Here is a 15,329-nt window from a genome sequence, read left to right as displayed (position 1 = left end):
GAAAAAGCTCATGTCCCTGAATACTTAATTCTTGCATTTTTTTTCTTCTTCACAGCTGTATGCTACCCTGAAAGAGGGCAATCCTCCGTGGGAAGTAACGGAAGCTGTGCTCTTCATCATGGCCTCGATAGCCAAGAGCGTTGACCAGTGAGTACCGCCAGCACCGTCCCAGAGGGGGTGGGCCACGGACCATGAATTCATTTTTGCATTTGTGTGTGTATCCTAGTCACCAGCCAGTGGCCTTTGGGTCAAACTCATGCCATGATCTACTGTAATAAACCATAGAAAAAGCTCGTTTTTTTAAAAAAAAAAACATTTTTATTAACAATATCAACATAACAAATTATCAAAACAAATCAGCTTCATTATTTCCCCCCTCCCCAAGACTTCCCCCAGAAGCTCCTCTCTCTGATTTCTCAATTCATATTGTTCTCTGCATATTGTAAAATTGTATACATCCTTATATTATCTATCCACTATATTAACCCTCAAAAAATCTGTGTATGTTTACAGTCATACCTCGGGTTGAAGTAGCTTCGGGATAAGTATTTTCGGGTTGCGTGCTGCGGCGACCCAGAAGTAACGGAGCGTGTTACTTCCAGGTTTCGCCGCTCACGCATGCGCAGATGGTCAAAATGATGTCATGCGCATGCGTAGAAGCGGCGAATCGCGACCCACACAAACGCCGGTTGCGTTCGCTTCTGGATGCGAACGGGACTCCGGAACGAATCCTGTTCGCATCGAGAGGTACCACTGTATTCAAAACCTGCCAAGGAGTCCAGTTCATTTCGTTGTCTTTTTAAATAGTTTGTAAAAAGTTCCCATTCTTCTTTAAAGTGGAAGTGGGTAGAAAAAGTTCAGGTTGGCACAAACCAATTCACTGCACTCTCCGCGGCGAGGACTAGAAAAGCGAAACCTTTCTCTTCAGGCACTTTCTGCCCTCTTTGCGGAAGTGAGGCTCTCTGCTCAGGCCCCGTTATGGACTAGCTGCTTGCAGAGCTTTGTTTTTGTTGTTGCTGTGGCGTAATTGCCGTTTCCTGCCCTCAGGGAGAACAATCCAACGCTGGTGGAGGTGCTGGAAGGGGTGGTACGCCTGCCTGAATCGGTGCACACGGCCGTCCGCTACACTAGCATCGAGCTGGTTGGTGAAATGAGCGAAGTTGTGGACAGGAACCCCCATTTCCTTGGTGAGTGCGAGGGATCCGCCAGAAGGCCCTCAGAGCTGGGCCTCAGCATCAGGACTGGAAGATGGGGGTGGAGACACTTTGAATAGAACTCGGAAACGTTCAGGGAGCCAATATAGGTATTTCAGGACCGGTGTTATATGGTCTTGGCGGCCGCTCTCAGTCACCAGTCTAGCTGCCGCATTCTGGATTAGTTGTAGTTTCCGGGTCACCTTCAAAGGTAGCCCCATGTAGAGTGCATTGCAGTAGTCCAAGCGGGAGATAACCAGAGCATGCACCACTCTGGCGAGACAGTTCGCGGGCAGGTAGGGTCTTAGCCTGCGTACTAGATGGAGTTAGTAGGCAGCTCCCCTGGACAGCTGGGCGGGGGCGGGGGGAGTGTTATCAGTTTGTTTTTGTTATGCGTTTTGTGTTCTCATTTTGTATTGTAATAATAATAATAAATTTTATTTATTCCCTGCCCTCCCTGGCCAGAGCGGCTAACACCAGTAAAATTACAGTAAAAACATAATAGGGAAAAAACCCCAATTTAAAATACAGGTTAAAATGCAACTTAAAATGCAGCCTAATTTTAAAAGCAGCCCATAGATCAAAACCATAAGGGGAGGGAAATGTAAGGGTCAGACTGAGTCCAAACCAAAGGCCAGGTGGAACAGCTCTGTCTTGCAGGCCCTGCAGTGTTGTGAACCGCCCTGTGATCTTCGGATGTAGGGTGGAAATAATAATAATTAATAATAATAATAATAATAATAATAAATAGATTCATTCATTCTCCCTCTGCTGCCCTCTCTCCCTGCAACAGATCCTGTGCTTGGCTACCTGATGAAAGGCCTCTGTGAGAAGTCCTTGGCTTCGGTGGCGGCCAAAGCCATTCACAACATCTGCTCCGTCTGCCGTGACCACATGGCCCAGCACTTCAGCGGCTTGCTGGAAATCGCCCGCTCCCTGGACTCCTTCATGCTCTCGCCCGAAGCAGCTGTGGGGCTCCTGAAAGGTATGTTCTCCTGCGATAGCAGCGGCGGGGGGAGGGGGCAGCCCCACAGGGGAGGAGAGGATGCTTCCCTGGACCACATCTTTGGTGTCCTCCTGCAACAGCACAGCATATTTTGAAGGCCCCTTGCCTCGGGAAAGCTAGCATGCCAGGAATACTGGCACAGCGTCGCCTCCTCGCTGACATGCTTGTCTTCTACAAGCAAAGTGCGGCGGCAGTGTTTAGCTAAGTGCAGAGTACACCTCAGTGTTGTCCACACTGGCTGGCAGCTGCTCTCCATGGTTTCCGGCCAAGGTCTCTCCCATTCCGACCTGGAGATGCTGCCGGAGTTTACCGTATTTTTTGCTCTATAGGACGCACTGGACCACAAGACGCACCTAGTTTTTAGAGGGGGAAATCAAGAAAAATAATAATATTTCCCGGCTGGAGAGGCTGCACAAGGCTAAGGAGGAAGCCAAGGCAGCGAGTGGGATGGATCGCGCTCGCTGCCTTGGCTTCTTTAGCCTTGCGCAGCCTCTCCCGGCTGGAGAGGCTGCGCGCGGCTATGTCAATTCCCCCACCTCCCACAAAAGCCCACAGGAGCCGCGAACCCTTTAAGGAGTGTGCGGCTCCTGCGGGCTTTTCTACGAGGAGGGAGAAGGGACTGACTGGCCGTGTGAGTCCCTTCTCCCTCCTGGGGAAAAGCCCGCAAGAGCGAAGCTTGTGTGCGGCTCTTGGGGGCTTTTCCTGCCTGCCTCCCCCCTGCATTCACTCCATAGGACGCACAGACTTTCCCCCTTAGTTTTTAAGAGGGGAAAAGTGCGTCCTATAGAGCGAAAAATACGGTAAATCTGGGACTTTTCAGCATGCAAGGTGGATTCTCTACCCCTCAGCTACAGGCCTTCCAGAATCAGGAAACCAGTCTCCCCACTCCTAGTCCTGGGTTTGAACTTCAGTCTCCCCTCCCCATTTTTCACCACGTCACACTGGTTCTCAGGGGGAAATGGGAGACCCCAGAGGGCTGCTGTCAGTCTGGCCATTTGAGGCTGGGATTGGCCCCTGGGCTGGTTTCATTTATGAAGTGCCCGCCTCTCCCCTTCTTCTTCAGGGACTGCCTTGGTGCTGGCTAGGCTCCCGCTGGAGAAGATCTCTGCGTGTCTCAGTGAACTTTGTGCCGTTCAGGTGATGGCTCTGAAAAAGGTACGAGGCCGCTTTACCCGGAGGGAGGGAGGGTTTTTGAGCTCTGGGACAAAAACTGGTAAAGGAGGACTTGGAAGCAAGCCCTTGTTATTTGGAAGAAAGGCAAACGCTTTTTAAAAACACACATTTTGCTTGTTTTGCTCAAAGGGGGTAAGCCTTGTCCCAAACGACCATCTCTTTCCCTACACACCCTCTTGGGTGTTAGGATTAGCAAGGGGGGCCCTCTGGGTAGTTGGGGGTCGGTGTGGCCTAGGAGGCGGCTTTCTCTGTAGCAGCCCCATAAGTTGCGGGAATCCCCACAGAGGTGCGCCTTGCGCCTTCATGGCTCAGCTTCCGACATTCTCCGAAGACGCACGTCTGTCCATTGACCCTTGGCACCTGAGATACCTTGTTTTCAGGACTCCCTGCCTGTTCTTTTGACTATAGTTCGGTTTTTTCCAACGGTTTTTGACGTTTGGGTAACAAATTAAGCCATAGAAGTGGTGGTCGTCTTGGGTTGCCTCTGGAAACGCCAGCCCCATTTAATAAAGCGTGTCACTCCCAGCCACCCCTGAGTCGAGCCTCAAATTATCAGCCGCACAATCGGGGCGAGGGGTTGGCTCAGGGACTGTCGCTGGCACTCTCGGTGCCCACCAGTGGTCTTCCCACGTGCGGCTTGAACATGGAGACCCCCTCCCCAAGTGCCAGCAACAAGGCAACATTTTCTTGGCCACCCTCCTTGAGGAAGGGGAGTCCCGCGTCCCTCCCTGAGCCGTCTTGTGTGTCTTCTCTTTTCCCCAGCTGCTCTCTCAGGAGCCGAGCAATGGCCTCTCCTCAGACCCCACTGTGCCCCTAGATCGCCTTGCTGTTATATTTAGGTAAGAAGCTTTGGGGGACTGGGGTCTTTCCCTGTACCCATGGGGTTTGGGGGGGCGACAATAACCATCAGGCTGCTCACCTGAAACAGCGAGTGCATCTTCCTCTGGACGTCTTCAATCAGGATCTCCCGGACACTCGCTTGACTCCTGCACCAACGGAGCTGAAATTCTGTGGTTGGGAAGTGAATTTGTGGCAGTGGGGGGAGAGCCCCAGATAACGCTCCTCCGCCTTCCACTTTGGTCTTCTGCTCTCTGCTTGCCTCCTCCCTCCTTCTCCCCCCACAACTTCCCTCCTCTCTCATCCTTCTGTCCAGGCTCCTTTGGGAAGAGCCGCACAACAGAGCTTCAGCTAGTTTAATAGCCGCTCCCTCCCCCCCCCCCCGTGAAAGGGACGTGGGTGGAGCTGTAGTCTAAAACCACAGAGCCTAGGGCTTGCCGATTGTAAGGTCAGCGGTTTGATTCCCCACGACGGGATGAGCTCCCGTTGCTCAGTCCCTGCTCCTGCCCACCTAGCAGTTCAAAAGCACGTCAAAGTGCAAGTAGATAAATAGGTACCACTCTGGCGGGAAGGTAAACAGCGTTTCCGTGCGCTGCTCTGGTTCGCCAGAAGCGGCTTAGTCCTGCTGGCCACATGACCCAGAAGCTGTCTGCGGACAAACGCCGGCTCCCTCAGCCTATAGAGGGAGATAAGCGCGCAACCCCAGAGTCATCCGCGACTGGACTTAACTGTCAGGGGTACCTTTACCTTTCCCCCCATGAACTTGTTTATTTCCGGACCGGGATGGGGAGCAATAGAGGGGCCCATATAGGGATCTCTGGGAGAATTCTGGGTTTGCCAAATGTCAGTCCCTGGGATCGTTTGGCAGAAGCCATAGCAGCTGAAAGGGCACTATTAGGAAAGCAGAGAGAAGTTTGCCGGGTGTGTAAAATGCCCGTTCTCTCCTTCTGCTGTGCTGCTGGCTAAATCTACAAGGGCCTCTCCTTATCCAGCCTTGTCTCCCAACTCTGCAGCTCTGTTTTTGTTTCTCTGACTTTAAATCTGTTGCCGTTAGCCTGATTTGGGAAGCAGCAATCTGTTTTCAGCCTTTGTCCAAAGGTGTTTGGTCTTCCTGCTCTCCACATATCCAAGTACTTTTGTGTTTTCCTTCCCCTGCATTTGGTTCCTGGCAGCTGATTCTGTCCAGCTCCACCCTAAGGTCTTGCCTTTTGGGGGTGCAGTTAGATCTGCAAGGGGCCCTTTCCCCACCTCTTGAGGTTTCAGGATGGGCCAACATGTCAGCCGCACGTCTCTCAGATCTCTGCTGGTTTGCTTTTTTTGGAAGGCGGGGACTGTGTCTTTGCAGTCCTCCTTCCCTGGGGCAATTGTCCCGTTAAGCATTGCCAGTGGAGGAGAAGCTGATACCTGCCTCTCCAGCCCAGCTCGCCCACGAATTCCCTTCCATCCCTCCGTCTCTTTCCCCGCAGGCATACCAATCCTATTGTAGAAAATGGACAGACCCACCCGTGCCAAAAAGTCATCCAGGAGGTAGGTGGAGAAGTCATCCAGGAGGTAGGTGGAGAAGCCCCCCTGCTCACTCCAGAGGGCGACTGGTGAAGCTGCTTGGCTTACTTGCCCGGGTCACCTATGTGGGCTTGCCCTCTGTGGCACACTTCAGGCATGATTGCACAGGTGGAGCTTGGAAAGCGATATCTGGCTTCAGGGGCAGCCAGCTCTGGGTCTGTTTTCACAGTCCTAGGCTCGCCTCTGGATTCCAATTGACCTTGTCTCCTCCTCACCCCGGATGGAGCAACGCCAAGGGGTGGGGGTGGGAGGTAGCCGAGGGCTTTACTTACTCGTTTCCCCTGTTCTGTGGTGCCCTCCATGGTAAGGGGTGGGTGGCTGTATGTAATAATAATGTCATGCTTTTTTATCATGTTCTTCAGGATTCACACACGTTATCTCTGTAATCCTTACGCTTCATGTACATTACCTCTGTAATCCTAATGCTTCACGTACATTACCTCTGTAATCCTTACAACAACCCCTGTAAGGGGGAGGTCAGTTTTCTCCCCAGATGGTGGGGCATGGAAACAAGGCTTTACCTAATGAATTGATGGTGATATTTAAACTGGGGACTGAACGGATTCCCAGCCCCAGACTTTTCCCATCGCTCTGTCCCGTCGCTCTGTGCGTGCATTTGACCCTGCGGCCCACCCTTTGCAGCACTGGGGCCTTGGCCCACTGCCCTGGCCCCCCCCCCCAGACACGCTCCTGGTCTTTCCGCAGATGGCCAGATAAGCAAAGCCCCGCGGCCTGAATACTTTTGCAGACTGGGGCCTGGCCCCTTTCTCCCTGCTAGTGCTGACCTTGTGGAATGTGCCACTCCGGCTGCTGCCGGTGGGATTAGGTTTCCAGGGAGAGGAGGCCAGGCCTGCCACCCCCGTCCGACGTAAAGGAAACCCTCCGTAACCGCTCTCCTTCCTCCGCCCAGATCTGGCCAGTCCTGTCAGAGACCCTGAACAAGCATCGTGCCGATAACCGCATCGTGGAGCGCTGCTGCCGGTGCCTGCGCTTCGCTGTCCGCTGCGTGGGGAAAGGCTCGGCGGCCCTCCTGCAGCCTCTGGTCACCCAGGTAAACGCCCGTAGAACAATGGCCTTGGAAAGGGACCCCAGGGGGCCATGAATACCAACCCGCTGCCTTGCAGGAATCCCTAAAGGAATAATAATAATAATAATAATAATAATAATAATAATATTTTATTTATATCCCGCCCTCCCCAGGCAAAGTCGGGCTCGGAGCAACTAACAGCAATAAAAGTAACACAGCATTCTAAAATCAGTTCATTTTAAAATCAGTTCAAAATCAAAATGGCAACCATTGGGCCAGAGTTCTGTAAGGATTACCAAAGGCCTGGTGGAACCAAAGGCCCGGTGGAACACCTCTGTATTTCAGGCCCTGTGGAAAGATGTCCAGTCCCGCAGGGCCCTAGTTTCTTGTGACAGAGCGTTCCACCAGATCGGAGCCACGGCCAAAAAGGCCCTGGCTCTGGTTGAGGCCAGCCCAACCTCCCTGTGGTCCAGGAACTCCCAAGAGGTTTTTGTTTGCAGACCGTAAGTTCCTCCGTGGGACATACCAGGAAAGGCCGTCCCGTAGGTACGAGGGTCCTAGGCTGTATAGGGCTTTAAAGGTTAAAACCCTGCCAGTTGGCCAACCAGCCTCCATTTAAAAACTTCCAAGGAAGGAGAATCGTAGGATTGGAAGTGCCCATGCAGTGCAGAAATCTACGCCTCTGTGATTAAGAGTCTTGAGCCCCGCATAGTGGGGATTTTATTATTATTATTTTTTTAAAGAGCAGGTGCACATGTCTCCAGAATAGAGGGGCAATCCAGATGAAGTTTATAAATGCACATAAACCGTAAAACTAGTAGAGATGCGTGGGACCCCCAAAGGTCATCTAGACCAACCATCTGCAGTGCAGGTGCCACAGCTGAAGAGCCCCTGACAGATAGCCACCCAAGCTGTGCTTAAAAGCCTCCAAGGCAGGGAAGCTTTTAATGTTTATCAGATTACTGTATTTTAATAATTGGTTGGAACCCACCCAGAGTGGCTGGGGAAACCCAGCCAGATGGGTGGGGTATAAATAAATTATTATTATTATCCTTATCCTTATCATCATCATCATCATCCAAGGAAGGAGAGGTCACCACTCGTAAGTGTGTGTCCACCCTGCTTTGCATGTCGGGTCCCTTTCCGTTTCACTAGAAGCATTCTGAGCTCTGCATCCCAATGGCACCAATTATTAGCAAGACTCGTTTAGGCTGAGTCGTTGCGCATATTCCCGCCTCCACCAGCAGCAAGGAGCTCTGGAGAGTGCCACCCTCATGGCGCTCAGTTGAAATGATTATCTACTTGACATCTGATGGGAAGGGCTACAATCGAGAAGGCCCCCTGCCTGGTTCCCTGTAACTTGGCTTTTCATGGTGAGGGAACCACCAGAAGGCGCTCAGAGCTGGACCTCAGTGTCTGGGCTGAACGATGGGGGTGGAGATGCTCCTTCAGGTATAATTATTATTATTATTATTATTATTATTATTATTATTATTATTATTGGTATTATTTATTTGTACCCCGCCCATCTGGCTGGGTTTCCCCAACCACTCTGGGCGGCTTCCAACAAAGATTAAAAATACATTAAAATGTCACACATTAAAAACTTCCCTGAACAGGGCTGCCTTCAGATGTCTTCTGAATGTCAGGTAGTTGTTTATCGCTTTGACATCTGATGGGAGGGCGTTCCACAGGGCGGGCGCCACCACCGAGAAGGCCCTCTGCCTGGTTCCCTGTAGCTTTGCTTCTCGCAGTGAGGGAACCGCCAGAAGGCCCTCAGCGCTGGACCTCAGTGTCCAGGCTGAATGATGGGGGTGGAGACGCTCCTTCAGGGATACAGTGGTACCTCGGGTTACATACGCTTCAGGTTACATACACTTCAGGTTACAGACTCCGCTAACCCAGAAATAGTACCCTGGGTTAAGAACTTTGCTTCAGGAGGAGAACAGAAATCGTGCTCTGGCGGCGCGGCGGCAGTGGGTGGCCCCATTAGCTAAAGTGGTGCTTCAGGTTAAGAACAGTTTCAGGTTAAGAACGGACGTCCGGAACGAATTAAGTTCTTAACCCGAGGTACCACTGTACTGGGTTGAGGCCTTTTAGGGCTTTCAAAGTCAGTACCAGCACTTTGAATTGTGCTCGGAAACCTACTGGGAGCCAATGCAGATCGGCACCTGCTGAATATGCGCCTCCTCTTCTCAGCCCCTTTGGGCACCTGCGATAGATGTTTTTGAACCCACCCTGGTGTTCTCCTTGTGAATGGTTTAAACTGTTTAAAATGCCACCTGTTTTCTTACCGCTGTCTCTTGCCTTCGGACTTTCTGTCGAAGGGTAGATAGAAAACAGCTCCTCCACCCGGTCCGCTGGGCTGCTGCTTTGGCTCCAGGATCCTCCCCATTCACTGACCTCTGCTTCTCTCTCCCCCTCGCCTCCCTGGCAGATGGTGAGTGTCTACCAGGAGCACCAGCACTCCTGCTTCCTCTACCTGGGCAGCATCCTTGTGGATGAGTACGGAATGGAGGAGGGCTGTCGCCAGGGGCTGCTCGATATGCTGCAGGTAAGCTGGCCCCCAGGGCTTCCTCGCGGCTTCGCTGGGACCCGTCCCGGCCTGGGGAGGCCCCTTCCTGGTCTTGGTCCGAACACGTGCTGCGAAACAGCCGCACTTGTCCTGACGACGAGCTCTGCCCATGCTCAGAGGCGTTCCCTCCAGATTCCCTTTGAACGTAACATTTGGGGAAGGAATGCAAGGACGGCAACACGAGAGCGGGGCCTTCTCTGCAGTGGCTCCCTGTCTCTGGAATGCTCTCCCCAGGGAAGTTCGCCGGGCGCCTTCATTATACACCTTTAGGCACTAGGCAGAAACATTCCTTTTTAACCAGGCCTTGGGTTGATCCCATTTACATCCTACGCCCATGTGTTTTTCGGGGGGGGGGGCTATTGGTTTTGTTTTTATTAGGTATTTTGTGGTTTTGTATCTTGATTTTATTCTGTGAACCGCCTTGAGACCCCCGGGTATAGGGCGGTATATAAATTCTAATAATAATAATAGTAATTCCTTTCTTTATATACATTTTTATTAATTTTCTAACGTATTAATTCCAGCATTCATGCAACATAGCTTCTCATCTTATACAATATTTTTGGACTTCCATCAACGCTTCTGATGATTTTCCCTTCTATGTCACTTATTATGCATTTCTTAATTTCATATTACCATTAATTATCCTTAACTAATAATTCACCTCATTGTCTTTTTTTTTTTTTTGCAATATTTCAAAAAAATCACCTTCCAAAACTTCTTGCAAAGCTACTAGCATTATATAATAATAATAATAATAATTCCAACATTGCATTGCAGCGTTGGCAGGGACCTCCAAGAATGTTTAGTCCGTTGTAGCCTTGGATGCCCTTTCTGAAAAAGGTCGGCAGAAACTGCGCCCGTTGTTCCAAACGTTGCTGCCGCCCCCATATATTTGTATTACAGGGGGCATGCATTTGGAGGGACGCGGGTGGCGCTGTTGGTTAAACCACAGAGCCTAGGACTTGCCGATCAAAAGGTTGGCGGTTCAAATCCCTGCAACGGGGTGAGCTCCCGCTGCTCGGTCCCAGCCCCTGCCAACCTAGCAGTTCCAGAGCACACCACTGTAAGTAGATAAATAGGTACCACTCCAGCAGGAAGGTAAACGGCGTTTCCGTGTGCTGCTCTGGTTTGCCAGAAGCGGCTTAGTCATGCTGGCCACATGACCTGGAAGCTGTACGCTGGCTCTCTCAGCCAATAAGCGAGATGAGTGCCACAACCCCAGAGTCGTCTGCAACTGGACCTAATGGTCAGGGGTCCCTTTACCTTTACCTTACTTTTATGTAATAAGCTAGTTCCCGCCCAGGTCTGTACACCCCAGAGTTGTCTGCGACTGGACCTAACGGTCAGGGGTCCCTTTACCTTTACCTAACTGCTAAAGGCTTCCTTCTGCCGTTCCAGGCTCTGTGCGTGCCCACATTCAGGCTCATCGAGCAACCCAACGGCCTCCAGAACCACCCGGACACTGTGGACGACCTCTTCCGGCTGGCAACCAGGTACCCCCCACCCTGCGCTTGACTCCTGGCTGCCTTGCTTTCCAGGCCAGCCTTGGAACTTCCCACCCAAAGCAGGTTTTTTCGGTCTGATTTGCTCCAAATCCCAGCAGGGACTGAACCTCAGTCTCATATCCCCCCCGAGAGCCCCGCTGGAGCACAAATGCCTGGCAGTGTCTCTCGTAAAGGTCAGTATTCCTGAACCTTGGAGGAAGGAGGTTGGAAGAAACGTGGGGCCGCTATCGTTGCGGCTCCACTGCCCTCGGGACAGGAAGGTGTTGGGATACTGCCAGGGAGATAAAGTCCATCATGGCCCCCAAGCCGGCTGCCGGACATCCATCGATCTCCCGTAGACACGCAGTATCAGCAATTAGCGACATGAGCTCTAGAAATAGCCTGCCACATTCTAGAGCCGATGCACTCTCTCTATTAGCAGATAATGCACAGCGAAAGTTGCACGCAGGAGAGCATTATTTACAAGTTTTATTCAGTGTTGATCAGAACAAAGAAAAACATGACTGCCTGCTTCAGTGTCTCCAGACACAGAGAGAGCGAAAACAAAAGTCACAACAGAAACATCCTGTGAAACAGGAAATACGCAGACTCTGACTCACAAAGCCTGCTCCCTTTTAAGGTGGAACGGAAATATCCTAACAGAAGGGACCCCAATCAGGAATGGGGTTGGGGGTATCTAGGACCCAGATCCGAAGAGCTGTTATCAGGCAGTGACACGCAGGAGGGGTTTCTTTTCTCTCACCGGGAGCTATGGGGTCCTAACCTTCTGATGCTGCCTCCCCCTCGCAGGTTCATCCAGCGCAGTCCCATCACCCTCCTGCGCAGCCAGGTCATCCTCCCCATCTTGCAGTGGGCCATCGCCGCCACCACCCTGGACCACCGCGATGCCAACTGCAGCGTCATGAAGTTCTTGCGTGACCTCGTCCACACGGGAGTGTCCAACGACGTGAGTGGCGGGCGACGGGGTTGCGCGTTAACGCAGGGTGCCAAGACACACAGCTATTTTTTAAAAAAAATATCATTTTTATTAAGTTTTGCATTTTAACAATGGAACATTGCAGAGATCAAGGGGAGCTCCACCTGAGGGTTAATCAGAGCAAGGGCAAAGTTTAGCCCAAGGAGAAAAGCAGGGTCCTTTGAAAGGAGGGAGAGACCTGATTTGCAGGCCACCTGACTCTGTGGGTAGGATGGGGGGACTCCAAGGTTGCCTGCCCCCCAGAGAAGGGGGGGGAATGAGGATGATCTCTCCCTCTGGAGCAGAAGCGGGGTGTCGAGCGTGTTAACGGAGAAATCTGAGGGCTCCCTTGGACAAAAAACAAGGACACCAGCCAGGAATCCCAGAGCAAAACAGCAGCCAGTAGGCTTGGTCTTGACTGAAGACTGTTGCATCAGGACTCCCACCTGCCACCAGGTGAAACAAGATGGAAGCCCCGAACAAAAGAGAACCCAAACTTTTATTAGCTGCTAATCCCCATGTTACACCCCTCAAACTACATCACTCATACATCACGGTTACATCATGAAAGGGGAGGTCTGGTGGCAGGAATCTGAGCACCCTGGACCCTGCCCCATGGTTCCCCTTGCCCTCCACCAAACACCCATCAAGTGTAACAAAAAAAGATATTTACATTTCCCTGTTTCCCAGCCAAGTTAATCACACCCTTGTGTCTTCATCTGGGTTTGGTATTTCTGGAATGGCTACCTGTCTGGCACTCAGGTATCAGGATGCCAGGGATTATCCCTCAGGCAGAGGGGCTGCTGAGTAGATGAGCTCACATGTCTATATGAATTTCTGAAGTTCTCCCTGTGAGCCAGTACATAGAGACATTTATCAGTGAATTCTTACATTTGGTATCGTGCAGCAGAGGCCCTTTGAATAGATAGGAAGAAACTGTGATGAAGTGTTTTGTGAGGACAAATCACAAAAGTCACAAAAGTGATGGTGCTGATTTTGGTAGTGGGCTGCATGTGCATGATATCTGCTGGAGGGGCAACCCCCCCCCAACCTATACATAAATTCCTGCAACAAGAGCGGCCCATGGTTTGGGTGGGAAGCTCCCTGCAGCTCCGAGGGCCCCCCGCAAGTGCGCCCCTCTCTCTCTCTGTCTCCGCAGCACGAAGAGAACTTTGAGGCGCGGAAGGAGCTGATTGCGCAGGTGATGACGCAGCTGGGACAGCAGCTTGTGAGCCAGCTCTTGCACACCAGCTGCTTCTGCCTGCCGCCTTACACCCTGCCGGACGTGGCCGAGGTGCTGTGGGAGATCATGCAGGTCGACAGGCCGGTAAGGAGGAAGCTGGGACTGGGCCTTCCGGGTGGGGAGACCACTGGACGTGCCCAGCCTGCTTTTGGCAGGACAGCCGCCACTGCCCTCCCTCTGGGCGCTAGCTTGACACAACCGGACTTTGAAAAGCTAGACCAAGTCCAGTTTTGTTGGATCAACTGCATTTAAATTGGGTTTTGAACAAACATGCAGCCAGTCCTTACCATCTTGAATTGTCTATCTTCTTCCTTGGCGGGTCATGCAAACTGCTGTTTTGCATCATGCTTTTTGTAAGGTGGACGCGGGTGGCGCTGTGGGTTAAACCACAGAGCCTAGGGCTTGCCGATTAGAAGGTCGGCAGTTTGAATCCCCGCGACGGGGTGAGCTCCAGTTGCTCGGTCCCTGCTCCTGCCAACCTAGCAGTTCGAAAGCATGTCAAAGTGCAAGTAGATAAATGGGTACTGCTCCGGCGGGGAGGTAAACGGCGTTTCCGTGCGCTGCTCTGGTTTGCCAGAAGTGGCTTAGTCTTGCTGGCCACATGACACGGAGGCTGTACGCCGGCTCCCTCGGCCAGTAAAGCGAGATGAATGAGCACCGCAACCCCAGAGTCGGCCACGACTGGACCTAATGGTCAGGGGTCCCTTTACCTTTACTTTAAGGAGTCTCAAGGGATGCGGGCAGCGCTGTGCATTAAACCACAGAGCCTAGGGCTTGCCGATTAGAAGGTCGGCGGTTCGAATCCCTGCGGTGGGGTGAGCTGTTGCTCGGTCCCTGCTCCTACCAACCTAGCAGTTCAAAAGCATGTCAAAGTGCAAGTAGATAAATAGATACCACTCCGGCGGGAAGGTAAACAGCGTTTCCGTGCGCTGCTCTGGTTCGCTAGAAACGGCTTAGTCATGCTGGCCACATGACCCGGAAGCTGTACGCCGGCTAAAGCGAGATGAGCGCCGCATCCCCAGAGTCGGTCACAATGGGACCTAATGGTCAGGGTTCCCTTTACTTTTACCTTTTGTAAGTTGGGGGGCACTGGTGATGGGTTTACGGAACCAAGGGGTGTGGGGTGGCCCCAAAAGGTTGGGGATCCACTGGCCTGCGCTGGCTGGCAGGGATTTCTCCAGGGGTTCCAGGCAGGGGGCTTGGGGATGGAGCTTGGCGCCTTCTGCACTCCAAGCAGGTGCTCTAACCCCTGAGGCTTTGTGTGTTGCTGCGGGGTCTTGGGAGGGTCTTGTCTTGGGAGTCACTCCTTTCCCCTTTCCTTTCTCTCCGCTCTCCTCTCTGTGGCTGCCACAGACCTTCTGCCGCTGGCTGGAGAACTCGCTGAAGGGCTTACCAAAGGAAACATCGGGGGGAGCCGTGCAGGTGACGCACAAGCAGCTGACAGACTTCCACAAGCAGGTCACGAGGTCAGTGTGGTCTTCAGTGTGGGAGCTGGGTGGGGCGATTGGTCAGGCGGGGGTACCAGGGGTAAGTGTGTGTGTGTGTGTGTGTGTGTGTGAGTGAGATCAGAGGCAACAAGATTCCTTGGACTAGATCAGGGGTGTCCACCATCCAAGAGACTGCGATCTACTCCCACTATTAATAATAATAACAACAATAATTGTTGTTGTTTAGTCGTTGAGTCGTGTCCGCCTCTTCGTGACCCCCTGGACCAGAGCACGCCAGGCCCTCCTGTCTTCCACTGCCTCCTGCAGTTTGGTCAAACTCATGCTGGTAGCTTCGAGAACACTGTCCCACCATCTCGTCCTCTGTCGTCCCCTTCTCCTTGTGCCCTCCATCTTTCCCAGCATCAGGGTCTTTTCCAGGGAGTCTTCTCTTCTCATGAGGTGGCCAAAGTCTTGGAGCCTCAGCTTCAGGATCTGTCCTTCCAGTGAGCACTCAGGGCTGATTTCCTTCAGAATGGAGAGGCTTGATCTTCTTGCAGTCCATGGGACTCTCAAGAGTCTCCTCCAGCACCAGAATTCAAAAGCATCCATTCTTCGGCGATCAGCCGTCTTTATGGTCCAGCTCTCACTTCCATACATCACTACTGGGAAAACCATAGCTTTAACTATACAGATAATAATAAGGACGATGATGATGATGATGATGATGATTTATACCCCGCCCTCCCTGGCCAGAGCCGGGCTCAGGGCAGCTAACAGCAATAAAATTACAATAAAACATAGTGGGGGGGGGGGGGACGACAC

The 15,329-nt window shown here is 52.1% G+C and overlaps 1 protein-coding gene across 3 annotated transcripts in view; it reads left to right on the top strand.

Moving 5' to 3' along the window:
* TNPO3 (transportin 3) overlaps nt 1-15,329 on the top strand; it is a 45,051-nt gene that overhangs the window by 26,448 nt on the left and 3,274 nt on the right. Inside the window, exons 10-21 of one of the 3 annotated variants that reach the window (XR_014516118.1) lie at nt 56-147; nt 1,048-1,187; nt 1,987-2,178; nt 3,263-3,354; nt 4,135-4,211; nt 5,676-5,760; nt 6,683-6,823; nt 9,237-9,353; nt 10,776-11,142; nt 11,528-11,828; nt 12,997-13,164; nt 14,434-14,546. Coding sequence is in view for 2 of the 3 variants with exons in the window: in XM_083461062.1 (XP_083317188.1) it covers nt 56-147; nt 1,048-1,187; nt 1,987-2,178; nt 3,263-3,354; nt 4,135-4,211; nt 5,676-5,760; nt 6,683-6,823; nt 9,237-9,353; nt 10,776-10,870; nt 11,672-11,828; nt 12,997-13,164; nt 14,434-14,546 (1,469 nt within the window). In the remaining variant the exon portion in view is untranslated. The remainder of the gene's footprint in view (nt 1-55; nt 148-1,047; nt 1,188-1,986; nt 2,179-3,262; nt 3,355-4,134; nt 4,212-5,675; nt 5,761-6,682; nt 6,824-9,236; nt 9,354-10,775; nt 11,143-11,527; nt 11,829-12,996; nt 13,165-14,433; nt 14,547-15,329) is intronic. The other 2 variants (XM_083461063.1, XM_083461062.1) reach the window with 2 other exon arrangements.

Source organism: Podarcis liolepis, assembly GCF_965112155.1.
Source record: "Podarcis liolepis genome assembly, chromosome: 10".
Classification (NCBI taxonomy): domain Eukaryota; kingdom Metazoa; phylum Chordata; class Lepidosauria; order Squamata; family Lacertidae; genus Podarcis; species Podarcis liolepis.
The sequence above is the reverse complement of the archived record's forward strand: the minus strand, read 5'-3'. Positions and strand labels throughout refer to the sequence as shown.